At 30.7% G+C, this 20,053-nt stretch overlaps 2 protein-coding genes across 2 annotated transcripts; one reads left to right on the top strand and one right to left on the bottom strand.

Annotated features, from left to right (window-relative positions):
• Window positions 1–5,046: 5,046 nt before the first annotated feature.
• On the top strand, window positions 5,047–6,261 carry LOC110632570 (FCS-Like Zinc finger 13). The gene is made up of 2 exons (XM_021780837.2): window positions 5,047–5,744; window positions 5,939–6,261. The coding sequence occupies exons 1-2, from the start codon at window positions 5,176–5,178 to the stop codon at window positions 6,096–6,098; spliced, it is 729 nt and encodes a 242-aa protein (XP_021636529.1). The 5' UTR covers window positions 5,047–5,175; the 3' UTR covers window positions 6,099–6,261.
• A 3,218-nt stretch (window positions 6,262–9,479) lies between these two features.
• On the bottom strand, window positions 9,480–18,626 carry LOC110632572 (oligouridylate-binding protein 1). The gene is made up of 12 exons (XM_021780839.2): window positions 18,268–18,626; window positions 17,450–17,511; window positions 16,543–16,645; window positions 15,432–15,508; window positions 15,295–15,356; window positions 15,090–15,177; window positions 14,901–14,976; window positions 14,770–14,800; window positions 12,750–12,869; window positions 12,151–12,233; window positions 10,431–10,604; window positions 9,480–9,984 (listed from the first exon to the last, which is right to left on the bottom strand). Exons 1-12 carry the CDS (start codon window positions 18,340–18,342, stop codon window positions 9,700–9,702), a joined length of 1,236 nt encoding a protein of 411 aa, XP_021636531.2. The 5' UTR covers window positions 18,343–18,626; the 3' UTR covers window positions 9,480–9,699.
• Between the last annotated feature and the right edge of the window lie 1,427 nt (window positions 18,627–20,053).

Genomic DNA, 20,053 nt, shown 5'->3' with positions numbered 1-20,053 from the left:
TAAATAATGTTTACTTCCTTCCAATACCAAAATATTAATAAATACTTAATTTTTTTTTGTTAAATATATTGAGAAAAGGATCAATTAGCTAGAGTTGCAAATATTGTAGCGAAATTAATTGTAAAATAAAGAAAATTAGTTATATTTAATATTCAAAAGCTACTTAACAATCATTTAAATTAAAACTAAACTAAATATGATAAATATGATAATGGAATTATGTGATTGAATCGATTGTAAATGGTCAAATAAATTTACTTAAAATTAATTTATACACCAATACAGTTAATTTAGTGGTCATAAAAAATAATAATTGCATTATCATCGAGGATATCATTAGATTTAATTTCTTAAATTAATCCATCTCTTGTTTTCATCTAAGTGGAAAGAGGAAAATAATATAAATTAAAAGAGAAGAATTTGTCAATATTTCTTTACTAAATTAAAGTAATTAACTTAGCCGTTTAATCTTTTTTAGCTATATGACCAATATTAAAAACGAATTTAATTAGCAATACTTAATTTGGGATTATTTTATTATAAGTTGAAAAATGATTTAATTTTTAAAATTTCTATGAGAACCTTCAAGAGAAAATAATTTTAATCACAGTAGCAAGGAATTTAAAGTTTTCACAAACATTAAACCATCAACCTATCATTCCTTTTTTACTTCCTCTATTAATTAGAAGCCTTTTTTTTTTTTTTAAGAAGAAGTCTCAATTAAATTAATATATAATTAATTAGATTATTGACTTTTATATTACAAAATAAAACTAAGGAATTACCCATACTAATGCATGCAACTATTAAAAATTTTAATTTATATATTCCTTCTAATTTTAATATATACAAATAATGTAATATTTTAAATATTTTTATTAATTATTTCAATTTTTATTTTTATTACTTTTATTCTCAAACTTTTTAATAAAAATTTCATAATAGAAATAATTAAAATATGTATGTATATGTAATTAATATATATTAATATATTATAAGTTATCTTATAATAATAGCTACTTATTATAGTATTAATAAGGTTGTTGTCCCTCGTAGCAACCCAAGAGGGGGGTGAATTGAGTATTAATTAAAAATTTTAGAAGCTAAGGAAATTTAATGGAAAATAAAAACAAGGAAGAGAGAAAAAAAAATGATATTAGACATAAAGATTTATAGAGATTCGGCTATCCTAATCCTACTTTCTCTCCTCAAGGCCTTCCTTGAGAGTTAACTCCACTATATTTTTTCTTTGGGTGAAGAACAAACCCCTTATAAAATCACAATAGCAAAACCTTACTCTTTTACAATTTCCTTTTTTCACAAGAGCAATTTAATATTCTATCATACTCAAATTACAATGAATACTCTCAACAAATTTAAGCTCACTCTCTAAACTCAAAAATTACAGCTTAAACAAATGAGCTCTCAAGAATTGATTATGAAAGCTCAAGTTCTAGAGAGAAAAAGAAGAAAAAGTTTCAGAATGCTTCTCTATTTATATTTTTAGCAAGAGACCGTTAGAGGTGCATTAAATGTAAATATAGCTGTTCAACTATCAAAAATCTCGTTTCATCGAGTTATAAAAATCAACGTTCGGCTGTCGAAGTCCCTTACTTTAGCTGCTGAAAGTTGAGCACCAAAATTTCATATTCGAAAACTTGACTTTGACTACCAAAGTCCCCTACTTCAGCTGCCGAAGTCCTTTCTAGACAAAAATGCAAAAAGTTTTAAAAACTCATAACTTTTGTCACAAACTCGATTTTCGATCTATTTAAATCGTTAGAAAGCTAATTTAATAAACTTTTTAATAAAAACACTTTCAAAATCAAATTTTGCATTTCTTAAAAATGAAAATTTCATTTTACTCCCCCTTAGTTAAAAAATAGGTAAAAATAAAGATGCTAAGAGATTTTGAAAATTCCTAAACTTGAGCCAACATAATTAACTAATTGAAATTCACAAAATTAAAAATTTAAATTATAGTGTCTCATTGATCTTTGCTTTAATTTCTTACTATCTTTCAATCTTGATTTGAAGTAATTTTACAATTTGAATTTGAGACATATAATCTTAACACAAACACTTTCAAAGTAGATTAGTAGCACACTAATTATTTATTAGCATCAAAATATAGATTAAAACCTCTAAGTCCAACAAGAGTAATTATTAAATAATTTATAATTTACATATAATAGAGAATACAGCGTGGCAATACTATAAAAGAGAATACTATGCGTCATACTCTTTTATTAATTATTTTATATTTTATTTTTATTACTTTTATCTCTCAAACATATTAATAAAGATTTTATAATATATATATATATATATATATATATATATATATATATATATATATATATATATTATAAGTTACTTATAACAATGTCTACTTCTTATAATATTAATATGGTAACTATTAAATAACTTATAATTTATATATAATAGAGAATATGACATGATAATATTATGAAAGAAAATATCACGTATTAGCCATTTAGTAATACCATAAAAAAAATATCACGTGATAAACTCTTAAAAATACTTTCCTACTTTATACGTGTATATATATAACATCACTAAATTATTACATACATAACATCATATTGACAAAACATTATATGCTATTTAATAGTCTAATCAACGAATTAGTAGATAAATGATATATAGATGGAAACAACGTTACGTATCATTGTATTGATATTTGATTGTTACTTGTATAATTTTAAGGTCGGTATTGATATTATAATTAAATAAGAATTTTATTATTAATATTTTATAATATGATTGTAAAAGTATAAAATATAAGGAAATATATATATATATATATTATGTTATTAAATAAAAAAATAAATATTGGAATGTGGGTGTACTTCTTGACAACTAAAAAATCAAAAAAAAAAAAAAAGCCTATGATAGATGATGCTTGTGTTGTTGTACCCACAGTTTTCCACAGGAAGAAGAGAGCTGGAGGGTAGGGAGCAAAAGTCCCAAACCCGATCCATCAAATTTTCTTGATCTAGTTATAACTTGGATTTGTGTAAGACAGAGATGGAAGGATTTTATCTGAAGTTCGAATACTCATAATTAACTTCACATAATACTATATTATTATTTATTATTAAAAATAATTTATTTTTATATATTTAAATATTATAATTTTAATTAAAAAATAAATATATTATTAAAATAATATTTGAATAAATTTATATTATAAACTGATAAATTAAAATAAAAAAAAAATTCGTGGGAAATTTGCCACACCCCATTGCCTGGCAGGAAAGTTCTCACTACAACCCACCCCAATACCATTCCTATCAAGGGGTCCATGGTTTTGAAAACCGGATCAGACTAGACGGTCAGACTCATTTAATCAAGAACCAGACCATAGTCCGGTCCAGTTTTAGTATTAAACTCAGATTTCTAAGAATTAGAGAATATCAGTTTAAACTAGCTGGCATAACCGGTGAACCAGAAACCCAACCGAGTTTGAATTGATTTTCTAGTTTGATCGACTCAACAAAAAATTTTTACAATTGGCAGCAATAAGTATTGAACACAAGACCAAACAATTATTTTTGAGCCAACAAGCCACTAAGCCACACCATTATCATATATTTATTTCATTCATAAATAAATAAATAAATATATATATATATTTTTTAATATTTTAAATTTCATTCACTTGTAATTTTAATAATTAAAAATATTAATAATTTATTATGTTAGTATATTAATTATTATGTAAAATTTTTTCATTTATTATTTTATATAAAAATATATTAATATATATTTTTCATTAGTGCGAGTAAAATTATTATAAAAATTTTTAATTTTAAACTTTTTTTAATAATTAAATGTTATTTTTTTTAAATAATTTAATATAACACATTAAAATTTAATATATTTTTAATAATTATTTATAAAATATATAAAAATATTAATTATAATAAATATCATAACCTGATTGCAACGTAATTAAATTTTAAACTTTCAACCTTCATCCTATGTCTGAAACCTTAAAGCGTCATTTGCAACTCGGTCTAACTCTAATGGGTTAACTCGGAATCACGCGGCTTGAAGGAAAAAGAACCAATCTTGCAAGTGCAACATTTACAGGTGTCAATGGGACCCACTGTACTTTTGTTTTTTTTGTTTGGGTTGTGAGCCATTAGTTTTGTAACCAAGGGGCAACATACCCTTTTGTTATCTTATCATCCGAAATTCCCTAAATGCCCCTAAATAATTGCCCTATCTCTCCTTTATCTAGTGGCCTAATTATGATGCTCCCTTTTCCTATGCTATGCTTTTTCTTTTTCATGTTTTCTCGTTTTGTTTATTAATACTTAATAAAGATCATAATCCTTTTTAATTAAAAAAAAACCCTCGTAATCTACCCTCATTTTTCAGGAGATTTGATTGTGGAATTTAAAAATAAATAAAATTATCAAAAGGGAAATCATCTTTTATTATAATTTTTATACATAAGAATTATTCTCATTGCATCCAATCTTTTATTTCTTCAAAAAGAATATTATTTTAAAAAGAGAGAATAATTAATTTTTTTAATTAAAATTACATAAAAAAAATATTTCTTTATATGGTTAAATTGAATAATAATGCTAAATAGGACCAAAATTAATGGCAAACAAGCATGTCGTTTTCAAAGGGAAAGCATGGGCCTTCAATTCAGGGGGCTCACCCAATTCCTGGGTGGTTTTGGCAAATATTGCAGACTGCACCTTGTACAAGATCTTGCCACGTATACTTAACCTAGAAGGTGTTAATCACTCTTGGAATCTTTTTATGCTCGTTGGTGGGGCCCGATCCCAATAAGACGTCACAATCATTAGATGTGGACATATTAAAAAATGGACCCGCTTGTTGATTATTTTATTTTCTATAAAATAAATATTTTTAATAATATATATATAAATATAATTATTTAAAATTAACAACAATGAATGTTAATTTACGTTTAAAAAATAATATTGAATTAATAATTAATTAATCATAATTTAAGCTCATGATCATATACCTCCAAAAACTTGTGGGCTAAGTCCCACCAACTCCATAATATATTTGGATTTGGAGAGCTTGGGATATAGTTTCATTTGCGGAGAGATTTACAATATATTTCCCACCTCTCCAATTTTCTCCCATCTTCACATAGCTATGCTTAGTAAAAGAACCCATCCCATGATGGAAAGATTATCTGAATTATTTGTTTCCGGCAACCGTGGTGGATTCTTGGATGTTTCCAGTGCTAGTCCAAGAAGTGCATTGGAGTACAGACTTCAATCACCTAGAGGTCTAAAGAATTATGATCTTGGTGGGGTTGGCTTGGGTATTGTTGCTGCCCTTGAGAAACCTAGCAGTGATGGGGGACATGAAATTTTAGCAAAATATGCAATTTACAGTCCAAATATGAATAGGTCGGATCCTATTTCTGTTAGTTCTGGTAAAAACTGTGAGAGATGCAACAACTGTGATCTTAAGGAAATGGAGATGGAAAGCTTGGAGGATTATACTTACGTCACAAGCCATGGACCTGATAAGTCCTCGACTAAGGTGTATTATGATAATGGAAAAAAAGGGCACGATAGAATTGGTGTTGTTTCTATGGATAGAGAATCGCCGGCGAGATTTGTCGATGAAGCTGCGTTGTATCCCACCTCAGATTTTCTCAGTTCATGTCACTTGTGCAGGAAAAGGCTCCATGGGAAAGACATATACATGTACAGGTACAATACTGCAGCTTGTATTTTTCTTCTTTCTTGCTATCTTGATATTTTGATTATATTTTCCCATTATATTGGCAAGAATATGTATAAAAATGATGAGGGACAAAGGAGACGTGGTGTTTCTTGATTTTCTTGATTTTCTTGATTTGAAAAGATAGAGATTTTAATGTATTTTGCTTTGGATTTCTTTACAGAGGAGAGAAAGCATTCTGTAGCATGGAGTGTCGATCAAGACAAATAATGATAGACGAGCGCAAGGAACAGTGCAGATCAAAGGTTTCAAGATCTGCAGATGTTTCAAGCTCCTCTTACACAAGAAGCCCTATCTTCTCAACTGGAATTCTTGCCATTTAGACCTGATATATAAAACATATCTTCATCACCCACTGCCTATATCTCCAAGAAAATTATATAGATTTATAATTTTGAAAAGGAATTTTTTTTTTTCCTTTTTTAGATATTAGGGAAGAGTTTATGCTGTAGCCAAAATTATGAAGTTGAAGATGCAAATTGGATATATTCCTTTCTTTTTCTTTCCTTTTCATATGTTATTGATTAATTATGATATTAAATGGTTAACAATTGTCGTAGGCTGCATGAGAAGGAAGAGAGAAACATCTGCTTCCATTTAATACTAACCCACAGGAGAGTAGCACCAATAAGCGGTAGACAACACCACCTCAAGACTCAGATAGCATAGTCAAATTCAGCGTCTCTGAAGATAATTCGGATATTTGTGAAGCAGTAAAAGTCTCAGAATGTGCTGGCTTAATTTATAAAATTAAAATGTAAATTTATAAATATTTAAAATTTTAAATAATTATGTGTTGATTAAATAATTAATATATTTAATAAAAAATAATTTATAAATATATTTATTATTAAAAGAGATTTGTGTAAATTTCATAAATTAGAAGAGAATATAATAAAATATTTGATTAAACTAGTGATAAAATTAAAATTAAAGTTTGAGATTGAAAATTCTAATCATTGTTGATTTAAATTAGTATATTTTATAATTTATTTTATATTTATAAATAATTTTTTAACAAATTTCAGTTGTAATTAATATGATTAAAATATAATTTACATTCTTGTCCTTGATAAAAAAAAATTAATTCAAATAATTCATTTGGGATGATACTGTGTGTAAATAAATGTAGTCGGTGATATTAACTAAAAGGATAATATTAGCTCTATAATATATTAAAAGGATTAAATTCAGCAATACAACAGCTTAACAACACTTCTCATCATCAGAATTCTCTCAATATATACTTTCTATTCCAAAAACTACTAAAGGAAAGGAAAATAAGAAAAAGAAGCAATAAATTTCTGCCATTCTCACAAGAATTCTCAAAGCCTTTAAGCTTGCACAACAAACTCCTCTCATAGCCTAAAAAGAAAGCACAAAGTACAAAAATATTTGCGATTGGACTAGTAATTCCATAATAGAATATCATACCATTGGCATTGTGTAATATAAATAGCATAAAGCAAAAGGTGAACTGCCTTTATTTGATATGGAAATCAAAAAAAAGAAAAAAATTTTAAAGAGAGAAAGATAAACATTATTGCTAAAGGTATATTAATATTTTATTTATAACAATTATTAGTAATTACTCGCTTAATTCATTTTACTTTGTTTTAAAAGAAAATGTCTTTTCAATAAAAAATAATTTAATTACATATAGAATAATAATGATAATAATAATAATTTATTTTATACATGTGCAAAACATTTGCTCATTAGAAAATGGCATCAACATTTGTTATAATATTATAAAAACACTATACAATTTTATTATTTTTTATATCAGGGTAAAAATTAATTCCTTTTGAATTTATGGTTGTGCCTTCAACCAACCTAAATTTTCTCATTATATAGTTCTATAATTTTTTTTTTTAACTATTAAAAATAGTAATCTAGATGTTTGACATCCAACTCATATCGCATAATCTACTTCAGGCACTCGTCAATGTCCACTTTCATGCACTACTTTGTGAGTGGCCTTTCAACTTTCTCCTTGCTTTATGTTGATTTACCATTCCATTTTTGCCATCTTTTTATCCACCTTCCCCCATTGATAGAATTAATAGGTTACGCGAGCATTCATTTCCACCAATCTAGATGATTGAAATCATCTCCAATACTATGAGATGATTCAAATCATCTCCAATACTATAAGATCTGAAATTCGAATATTAATAAGAACTATTCATTATAAAAAAAATTAAAAAAATAAAAACATTTTATCCGCATGTACACAGCTAGCAATTCTATGTAAACCCTCAACTCAACTCAACTCAACTAAGCCTTTATCCCAAAAATTTGGGGTCGGCTATATGGATTCGCTTTTTCCACTCTAAACAATTTTGGGTTAAATCCTCAGAAATGTGTAATGCTCCTAAGTCATGCTGTACTACTCTCCTCCAAGTCAATTTAGGTCTACCCCTTTTTTTCTTTCTATCCTCTAGCCTAATGTGCTCTACTTGTCTAACTGGAGCCTCCGTATGTCTACGCTTCACATGACCAAACCACCTCAATCTCCCTTCTCTCAACTTATCTTCAATTGGCACCACTCCTACCTTTTCTCTAATACTTTCATTACGGACTTTATCTAGTCTAGTATGACCACTCATCCACCTTAACATTCTCATCTCTGCAACTCTTATCTTAGATGCATACGACTCTTTCAGTGCCCAACACTCACTATCATATAGCATAGCCGGTCGTATGGCTGTACAGTAAAATTTTCCTTTTAATTTATTGAGAATCTTACGATCACATAAAACTCCCGTGGCACGTCTCCACTTCAACCATCCGGCTTTAATCCTATGACTAACATCCTCCTCACATCCCCCATCTACTTGAAGGACTGAGCCTAGATATTTAAAGTGATTACTTTGGGACAGTGCCACTCCATTCAAACTAACTCCTTCCCTATCACCAGTTTGGCCTTCACTGAACTTGCAATGCATGTATTCATCTTCGTTACTTAACTTAAAACCCTTTGACTCTAGAGTACTTCTCCAAAGTTCTAGCTTCCTATTGACTCCTTCTCGTGTCTCATCTATCAGAACAATATCATCCGCAAACATCATGCACCAAGGAATACTCTCTTGTATATGTTTCGTCAGTTCATCTAAAACTAATGTAAAAAGGTAAGGGCTTATGGCTGATCCTTAGTGTAATCCAATTGAGATCGGAAAATCTCTTGTGTCCCCTCCCACTGTGCGCACAATAGTAGTTGCTCCTTTATACATATCTTTCAATACTTGTATGTACCTAATAGATACCCTCTTTTGTTCTAACGCATTCCATAAGACCTCTCTTGGAACACTATCATAAGCCTTCTTCAAATCAATAAAAACCATGTGTAGATCTTTCTTCCCATCTCTATATTTCTATGTAAACCCTAACTTTCATTAATATGAGATATTCATTTATTAATTCCGCACAAGTTGCCAACCAAAATACTTCAGAAGTGTTTATTGCATACACCACATTCCTGTTTTGCACCCTATAACTCAAGGCAGTTGGTTCAAACCCAAAAGACTCTCGTTGGCAGTAGATAGAATTTGACAACCAAAAACACAATAAACACTTGAAAACCTCTCTTGCTTGTGGCAGATTAACTAGCTGCCCAAGGACCACCTAAAAACCACCAGCGATGAGCAGGATATGCATTCTATTGACAACGAGAGAGCAGAAATGCTCACCATCAAAACCAAAAAATAAAATAAAATATTTAACCCTTCCCAAACAAAAGCTAATGTTTGAACAATCATATCTTTCTAAGACAATAAACATTCAGCATACACGCAGGCGCATATGTAACATAATACAGGACATAAACTTTAACAGGATTACAACCATAAAACATCATCCTACAAATTTTCGAATACTAATTCCTCCCAATCATGGTTCAAGGGAGATTTTCATAACACAGTATTAGTGGAAGTACATAAGCTGCTGGGTTGTCGCAACATTTTGGAACACGCCATCATATATTGCCTGACTAGTTCCAACAGCACCCATTCCCATGACTGCCTGCTTAAGGGCATGCTGACCTTGTGGATGCATAAGGGCTTGTGCACCAGCCATTTTGCTCAATGCCATCTGCCGTTCATAAGCTGCAAGGTCAGCAGCTGAAAGACCTGGCATATGTGCAACAGCTGGTGGGGGAAGAGGGGTAGAGCTTGTTCCTGGTGGAGTGGGTTTGCTACCCCAAGAGCACTGCAACATAAAAAAAAATTGAGCAATTGTGCCGTCTATTTAGAGAACACGCTCAAAACATTTAAATTCAAGCAAAAGAGTGAACTTTCATGCATCAACATTGCCATACGAAGTAAAATAAAAAATTGCTACATCACCATACGATCAACGCATAACCATACTTTCGTCAAAATATATCAATTATTATTTTATCTAAAAAAAGAGAAAAAAATCCAAATAAACCGAATACCTAGTCTCACCATTATACACAACTCGAGCACCATACGTAATCAGACAGAACACTATTTAACTTAATTTCTTCTTAATTATTAAATCAATATCTGCTTAATTATTAAAACTATTTTTAGACTAACATGATGAACAAGTAAGACTACAACATAGAAAAAGACAAAGACTTCCTATATGAATAATAAAAACCCATATCTACCTTAAGAAAAAACGATTACCTTAATAGGTTTGCCATAAAGAATACGAGCATTTCCCATCTGAATAGCAAGAGCTGCTTCAGCATGTGTACTGTATCTCACAAAACCAAAACCTTTATCCCGCTGCACACGCACATCTTCAATAGTTCCTGCACCAAGTGCATGGAACTGCCTATGAAGATCCACAGAAGTAACCTGCAAATTTATTTGTTGGTGAGAAACCCAGCTATAAGACTTTCCTAAACTTTTGGCAACAAAAGAATCAAAATTACTAACATTGTGACCTGATATCATTTCCATTACAAGGGAAAACACTTGAATTAAGTAGACCATTTAGACAAAATTTTCTAAAGATAAAGAGGAATTCATCTCACCACCCAGAATAATGTGGTGGAGGATTTAGTATTTTCACCTAAATTTACAGAACTCCATCCAGCTGTCATACCAAAATCCATCGAACCAAGCAAACATTGACCTTTTACATAGAAGCAGAGATGATGCTGAGCAAAAGGAGCCAAAACAGGATGTTCCAGCAGGGGCAGCACTTACACAGAATACTATATGCCCTGAGCATGTACCAGAGCCAAATCACATGCCCTGGGCATCTGATCTTCTGCTAGCCGTGTAAAGCTGCCTTTTTTTGGTTAATTTTGAAGTCCAGACGTCCTAAAGTCGGACTTCCTGTTTTGACTATCTACAGCTGTGGAAATTGATTAGAATTAATTTAGGAACTCTCCAACTCTATTTAGGATTTAATTATGTTTTCCTATTCTATCTAGGATTACTTTTACTCCTATTTTATCTAGGTTTCCTAAAGGACTTTGATTTGTTTTAACTTGCTATTTAGTAGGGATCTTTTCCTATTGTATTTAGGAGTTCAAGAACTCCATAAATACCACAGATTTTAGGTATTTTCAGAGCAGATTTTTGTTAATAAAATTTACAGCAGAGAATTTCTCTCAATTTTCAGTGTGTGTTCTTCTTTGAGCTTCATGCTGCGTCAAAGATAAAATTGTCAAACAGGCTTTCTTAATGCCCAGCAGTGTAGTCAAAAGTGTAAAAAGCGCTTGCTAAAGCCTAAAAGCACAGCAATAAATAGGAAAGCGCTTTTACATATGCTAAGCAAAGCACATTCAGTGAAGTGAGGCTTTTTGCCTCAACTTCAAGGCTAACATTGAAAGATGCTGAGACTGATTTAAATGAAGATTTTGATGGAAATGTATCTTATTTTGGAGATGAAGATGAGATTGTTGAGAACTTCGATGGCAAATCTAGTGAAGATAAGTTACTACGATTTTGAATGCCAAAAACTTTAAGATGTTTGATGATTTCTTAAGAGCTTAAATTTCATATAGTATAGTATTTTCTTTGCATATTAAACTATCAGTTAATTTTTTAATAATTTTGCGCTCCTTTCAATGAAGGAAGCACTTTTTTGTGCTTTAAGCGATGGGGTGATGCATCGCTTTGAGTGCCACTTGTGCTTTTAACTACCTTGATGCCCAGTTGGGTGAATGTGATATCCCAACTTCCCAATGGGATTAACCCAAATTGACTAATGAAAAGGTAACAGCATTTAACTACAAATTAACCATCCCCTTCATCCCAGCAAGTCCATAATGGTCCATAGCAAAAGTATGTCCATGATGGTCCATAGCAAGAGTATATCATATGAATTATAATATTTCATCAACTACTGGGCCACATGGCTACTAATTGCAAGTTTAAGAGAATTTCTTGCCTCAGAAGCAAGATTGCCAACATAAACGGTGGTGTACTGAAGATTGTACTCTGGCGCATCATCATTCTTTTCTTGACTTTCTTCTGCATTGAGCAAGAGTATTAAGTAAGCTCTAGCATGTCAATAAAATACACAAGCAATGCAGTAACAACAAAGTGATACCAATAAGCATGAAGACAGACAAGAAACTGTGACCAATGGAAAAACATTTTAATACGTATGAACAAACAACCAAAACTCAAAACACAAGCATCTGCATTATGTCATTTACAAGACAGGTTGCTTGTTGCACACTACAAGAGAGAACTATTTTGTTGCAAACTTGCTATCCATAAGGCAGAAAGAATACAGCTAATTACTTAAAACTAATATCAACACTAGGAAGAAAAACATAATTATACATATGCCAAGTTGGACGACAATTCATCCTTCAACTTGAAGAGAAAGCTTCATCACATGATGAGTCTTCAAAAGATTTGGTACCAGAAGCATAACAATATAAAACATGCCACTTGAGAGAAGCGTTAGATACCAGCGTGCACAAGTTGATGTCCAATTCCAACCACAAGAAATTAAGACACAATGATCAATAAGCTCACCTGATGTTCCACTTGTTAGCTCTACAACACTCTTGACATCAGAACTCGGCTTGTCATCATTAGAACTAGTACCTTTTGTCGCCCAGTTACACCGAATTTGTCTGCTTCCAAGCCATTTTCCTGTAATATCAGAACACAATTATAAGACACCAAAATGAAGAAATGTCACATACACGCTACCAAAATGGCATCAAAATGCTAATATGTAGATATTATAGTTCATGATAAGACTGTGAAAACCCCATGTACATAAATCTCTCTCCACTCTCCAGCTCATAGCAAGACCACACATGCAAAACAAACTCCAAAAGAATTTTGAGGAAAACACTAACACCAATTTCCATTCCATCTTAAATTCAACCAATTATGGTTTGACTAAACAGTCATGCAATAGGATACTCCAATTAGGGGTGTGCAAACGGTCGGTTCGGTTCCGAACCGAACCGAACCGAAAAAACCAAAAACCGAAAATCGAAAATTTTAAAAACCGAACCAAACCGATTGATAAGAGAAAACCGAACCGAATCGAACCGATAAATTTCGGTTCGGTTCGGTTTTAAACCGATCAAACCGAAATTTATAAAATTTCATATTTTTAACATTAAATCTAAATAATAAAAACATAAAAACAAAAAAAATTGGAAATCAAAACTCAAAAATCTTTAGATTCGGTTCGGTTTTCTTTGATTTCGGTTCGGTTCGATTCGGTTCGATTCGATTTTTTTTGATTTCCTATATATTAATAATTTCGGTTCGGTTCGGTTTTTTTGATTTTTTTATGAAAATAACCGAACCGAACCGATTAAACCGAAATTATCAAAATTATAAACCGAACCGAACCGATTAAATTTTAAAACCGAACCGATTAAATTTTAAAACCGAACCGATTGAACCGAATTAATCGGTTCGGTTCGGTTTTTCGGTTAAAACCGAAAACTGCACACCCCTAACTCCAATGTACTTCCACTGTAGCACCACAAAATGCACAATCTAAAATGCTGTTATGACCATTGTTTTACATAATGGCCGCTATTTATAGGTTTCTAGAGGCTCCATTACCTGTTAGGACGTTTTTTGAAAGCATATCCTGGTTTGCATGGAAAATGGCTATTACCACGCCACTGTTACAGAACGGTAGCGGCCCTTATTTACAATTAACGGTAACGGCCATTATTCCCAATAATGCAGCAGCTTAAAAAGGACAGCAAGCAGCTTTCTTAACTTGTTTTCATTCTTTGCATATTCAAGCTTCCCAACCAATGTTCCTATCGCCTTTTCTCTCAAAATTTCACCCAAATTTCTCCTTTTGACAACAAATCTATCCATTGTTCCTTTTCAAGCTAAGGTTATAAACTTATCATAAATACTTCTATTCTCCAGAAGTACTTGCAAAAGGTTAGATTATTTGCTGGTTTTTGCTTTTTTTTTTTTGCCATATTTGTTGAAGAAAATTAGGATTGATGTTAGATTTGTTATTAAATTTATAGTACATAACATTAGTTTGCTTGATTTATAGGTTTATGTTTTTTTTTTTAATTTGAACTATTTTTCAGAATTAATTTTACTAAAATAGCATCTACTTTGATGTATCTATGCTTATCATATAATTGTATCAACTCATTTCATGAACTTCACAAATTTTTCAAAAAAATTTGCGTAGCGCCAGACCAATACTGTTGTGTTACAGCGCGTCTCAAGCCTATTTCCATTACCCACAAAAAATTAAAAAAAATAAAATAATAACAAAATTAAAATAATAACCAAATATAAATATATAATAATAAATATTAAAATATAATAATTAATATTAATATAAAATATATAATAATAAAATATTATAATAATACAATTAAAATATTATAACAATATATAATAATAATAAAATATATAAATTTCTAAATTCTGTATGATAGAATAATCTACCGCTATTTAAAACCATGGTTATGACAAATGAAAATACATACTGCAAGAAAACAAGAACAGCAAGTAAACAGAATCAAAACAATGAAACTTAACATACCATTCAAATCATTTATTGCACTTTGGGCATCCTGGCCATGTTAAAAACAAAAATTAGAATCATAATATGAAAATGGAGAACAGAAATTACGAAGGGATAAGCCATAAGATTTCATCAAAGCAATTAAGTACCTGCTGACTCCTGAAAGAAACAAACCCAAAACCCCTTGAGCGCCCAGTCTTCTGGTCCCACATAACTCTTGCATCTCTGTAACCAATATACAGATGAAACTAGCCTCCAAATCATTTGAATTGCCAAAATACCAATAGTTGTTTATAGAAAAAGATGACTATCAGCATAAAATGAGAAAGTGAACTTACGAACAACTACGATACACAGAGAAGCATGCATACAACGTAGCATCTGTAACTTCAGGGCTTAGATCACCAACAAAAACATTGAAATGACCTACAGGTCAACAAGATAACAATATAAGCAATAAGAAAGAATAAACAGCACCAATTGTGTTCACTTCCAAGTTCCGACATGCTAATAAACAATATATTGCTCAATCCATTTACAAACCTGTTGTATCTTCTCTTTGACTACTAGCATAAGCCCAGTTGACTTTAATTGGTTGTCCAAACCTATAAAACAGATTAACATATTACAAAATAGGAAGGGCAAGCTTCAACTGAAATTTAGCTACAATTCTAACTTACAGATGCCTTCCATTAAGGGTCACAATGGCAAGAGCAGCTGATCTGCGATCAAAGTAATCAACAAAACCATAGGATGACTGCATAGAGAAGGAAAAAGAGTAACTATATCAGAAGCAAGATCCAGTAACAAAGCCATCAATGCAAGTTGATTAGACGAAATAATAGTGAAATAACTTATGCTGGGCAATTATTGCAAGGACAAGATAAGAATCTTCTTGCACTCATTATAGCTCTCGAGAGAAAACATATGGATTACTGTTGACCATCCGACCTAAAAAAGAAATTACTAAAGGCACCATTTGTTTCACATAAAATGTTTCTGCTGCTTGGGACACTTAAGAAATTAGTCAACAAATAATATTTTTCAGGTTTATATTGTCAAAAGAATAATATTTGCCAAGCATTGACAAACTCATTAAAAGAAAAAGGACCTAGAAAGGAACAACATAAACACATGCCCATTGGTTTACCAAATGCCGGTGGTCATCCTTGCCCATCACCAGTGACAGCAGCCGTCACCAATTGTGAGAGAGAACCACAATTTACCATTTTGTCCTTTTTTCTCATATTCAACCATAAACTGAAAAATGTTGAAGATCTAAACATTTTTATAGTTTCACATACTGAAACAAAAATAATAATTTACAATGCAGTCCAAAGTCCAAACACCCAAAAAAAAATGGAATTGATTTTCAGCATAATACCAAATTAAAGAGTGAGTTATTTTCTCAAAAATATGTTTTCCTCATAAAACATTTTTATTAGACTAGTTTTTTTTTTTGGGAAACAACAGAAACCTAAGATTATTGCCATAAAAACTAACCTTCTCTTTCCTAATCAGTTTCCTCAAAAAAAAAAAAAAAAGATTTCCTCATAAAACAAAAATCAGACAAATTATTTTCAGAGAAAAAACAGAAGACTAAGATTGTTGCAATAAAATTCCTAATCAGCTTAAATCAATCAGCTTAATCCAAATAATATATATATATATATATATATATATATATATATATATATATATATATATATATTCCTCATAAAACATTTTTAACAGACAAGAGTATTTTCAGGTAAACAACAGAGGCCTAAGATTGCAGAAATAAAATATAACCTTCTCTTTCCTAATCAGCTTAAATCCTTCAATGGGTCCAGTGTTTGAGAAAACTTCTTGAAGAAGGGGTTCTGTAACCTGAGGGTGGATGTTACCTACATACCTGCAGTTAAGGGGGGAAAAAGAAAAAAAGAAAAAGTATCCTATCAATACCAAAAGCACAGTCAAAAAAACATAATCTACCTGCACAGAAAAAGGGAATATAGAACGAATGTCATATGGTATAAAATAGAACTATTAGGAACAAACAATGGTGTGCAAACCACAAAGTAATGTTGATACAAACCTAAAAATGATAGATAGTAATAAAATATAGAGAGAATAAACTTTTCATAATTCAGCTCCATTGGTTTCATGGGAAATAATTTATCTATGAAAAATCTTTTCCAAGGAAAATATAATGAGAAAATAATTTATTTTCTGTTGTTTAGTTTCAATGTTAAAAGATTAAGGGCAATTATTTTTTACTGTTTAGACTATAAAAGATTCATTTTTGTTACTATTTTATTGTTGAATATAAGTAAAAAATGCATAAAAACGTTAAAGTGAGGTGGCTGCCACTAGTTGCCTGTGACCAATGATGGCTGCTGGTAGTCAGGGAGCACTAGTGGTGGCCAATAAACTAATGGGTATGTATTTGTGTCATGCATTACAAATTTCTTCACATTTTAATAAGTTTATCAAAATTCAAAAATGACAGTCTTCTTTGAAAAGATGAAGTCATTCTTTCTTAAAAATGGATTACTTTTTCCTCTAGTAGGAATTCTGAATGCTCTAAGCATGCCGAAAATATTTTCCATGAGACAACAGAGCATTAGCATGGAAAGATACAAGTTCTCCCAGTTCAGGCATCAACTCTAGAACAACTAAAATAAATCAAAGGCTGAAAAAAGGCTACAACACTCACACACTGCGGCATGTACTCGAATCAAAACCAGGAGGCAGATTTCCACTCAAGATAGGCTCTATCTGCAAACAGAAATGTAAAAATAAAAAAAAAAATAAAAATAAAAGCCCTAAAACTTAAAACCCTACGCTCACCATGAATGATTGAGAAAAATAGTATTGGTTGTGGAAAATCCTACTCACAATTCTATAAGAAAGGTCAACAAATCAGAGGAAAAAATTCCTCAAAGGCAAAGCGTAGTACAAGTCCTCATATAGTAAGTTCTAATCATGCTAAAAGAATATGTATAATCACAAATAGCATGAAAAAGGCAGTATTTTAGAGCGTGTCCCATGAGTGATTGACCACAGATATGGTAGAAACTTGTTATGAGAGAATATTGTCCAAGAGGACCTCAAAAAAGGTAACTAAGTACACAGCCACACTCCTTACATCCATCCGTCTAAGCATGCTATCAATCTAGCACCACATAGAAATCACTAGATAAACCACTTCAACCACTTCATAAAGAAGACACAATCAAAGCAATACTTTATAATTATAAAGTACCTTGAAATTAACAAAAGCACTCAGGATATACAATATGTATGCCTCGTGGATGAAGATATGGCCAAAAAAAAAAAGTATACCCATTAAAGTATCTACTTAAATGGAAAAAAAAAAAAAAAAACTCCTTTTGAGCTTTACATACCTCAATTAAAGCTTGCAATACACTCAGAAAGTCTTAATTTTAGATATAAAACTAAAGCTGATCACCAAGTAAGAATTAAAAATTAAACGGTACCACAAAAATCCCAAAGTCAAAGCACAAAACGAACCTGGGGAGCAGCTAGAAGAGCAGGATGGGGGTACTGCATTATGGTCTGTTGCTTCAGCCTCTGATGCTGCATCATCTACTACTGAAAGATGAAATTACAGAAACCAAAAACCGTTGTGGCTTTGGTCGTGATGATTTGGGAAAAAAAAAATTTAGGGTTAGGGTTTGAAGAAGAGGGAGGGAAAAAGGAAGAAATTGAAATTGAAAAAGAAAGAAAAATGAGAGGAAAAGAAAAATTAAAAAAAATGAAAATAAAAGAAAATAAAAAGAAAAAAAAAAAGGAAAAACCCTCGAGGCGGAGGGACAGCTTGAGAAACGATCAGGAAAAGATAAGAGACTCCCAAGGAGACGGGGATTACGCCTACCCCATCTTTATAGATGGTCCTCAAAATTAAAAGCAATGTGCATCACCACATGGGCTCGGAACATAGATATTCTGGTGCTACCATTTGGGCCAGATAGGAAGAAATCAGAGATAAGACGACTACTCCTAATTGGTCTCTAATCTTAAACAGAGGCCCAGTGTTCCGTTCACATATGAATTCCACGGGCCGATTAAGCCTGCAAAACCTCACAATAGCCCAATATCAATTTCTTGGGTCACAATACCGAGAGAAATTATATACTACAATTTTTTTTTGTTAATTATCAAAAAAAATTTTAAAATTTATTAATTTTTATAATTAAATCCTAAAATTTATATAATTACTAATTAAACTCTCATATTTAATTAATGTCTTAAATTAACCCCAACCATCAAAAAATCGTTAATATACTTAACGGAGTTTCACGTCAAGTATCATGTCATCATTGAAAAATCCACATAAGAAAATCTAAGTTTGAATTGATTATTAAAAAAAATATAAAATTTATTAATTTTTATAATTAAATTCTAAAAATTTATATAATTACCGATTAAACCTTCACATTTTATTGATGTTTCAAATAGAGCCAGTCATAAATAAATTATTAATATACTTCAACAAATTAAATATTACAAGTCAAATTCTATTCTACAGATGCAATTATCCTATCCTATTCTAATTAACCTACACATTCAAGCCAACATTAATAAAACTTATTCACTTTTATTATACATATGCATAACAACATAATACAATCTTTGAAATAGAGCAAAATAAAATAAAATCAATTTTTTACTCCTCTTCACAGTTAACTCTTTTTTCAAATAAACTATTTTATCCTTTAATTTTTTTTTTCTTTGTCAACACATCTACTCTACTTTGCATAATTTTGATTATATTTTTCATTGAATTGCATCCATTTTTCAGTAATTTTATTGTAAATCTTATCCAACTTTATAACTTTCTCCTTAATAGCATTTATTTGTCAAAGTAAATGTGTAAGTTGTTCCTTCTCTTGAGCATGATAAAGTGTATCAAACAATTGAATGAAAAAATAGTCATTCCCCTAAATTAATTACTCATTAATATCAACTAATAACGAACCTATAAAATACAGCTCCCAACCAAAACAGAGAAAATAAGAGCTATTACAATTACTTGTTAAGTATCATATACTAATAGTTTATCGACAGTCGGGTCTATTTATGACATAAATCAAACGTAGGATTTAACTGACAATTATGTAAATTTTATAGTTTAATTACAAAAAGTTTAATTGCACAAATTTGCAAACTTCATAAATTTTTTGGCAATTAAATATGAGTTGGGGGTTTATGATGTGGCTTTTTCAATGATGATATGATAGTTAAAGTGAAATTCATTTTAAGTATACTAACGGTTTATTGACGGTAGAGTCAATTT

Source organism: Hevea brasiliensis, chromosome 11 (assembly GCF_030052815.1).
Source record: "Hevea brasiliensis isolate MT/VB/25A 57/8 chromosome 11, ASM3005281v1, whole genome shotgun sequence".
Classification (NCBI taxonomy): Eukaryota; Viridiplantae; Streptophyta; class Magnoliopsida; order Malpighiales; family Euphorbiaceae; genus Hevea; species Hevea brasiliensis.
The sequence above is the reverse complement of the archived record's forward strand: the minus strand, read 5'-3'. Positions and strand labels throughout refer to the sequence as shown.

Coding starts and splice junctions, on each gene's coding strand:
- LOC110632570 (XM_021780837.2), top strand. CDS start 5,176: ATGCTTAGTAAAAGAACCCATCCCATGATGGAAAGATTATCTGAATTA. Junction 5,745..5,938: donor AAAGACATATACATGTACAG/GTACAATACTGC, acceptor ATTTCTTTACAG/AGGAGAGAAAGCATTCTGTA.
- LOC110632572 (XM_021780839.2), bottom strand. CDS start 18,342: ATGATGCAGCATCAGAGGCTGAAGCAACAGACCATAATGCAGTACCCC. Junction 17,512..18,267: donor CTCTTCTAGCTGCTCCCCAG/GTTCGTTTTGTG, acceptor TTCTGTTTGCAG/ATAGAGCCTATCTTGAGTGG. Junction 15,357..15,431: donor ACCCTTAATGGAAGGCATCT/GTAAGTTAGAAT, acceptor TCTGTTTTATAG/GTTTGGACAACCAATTAAAG.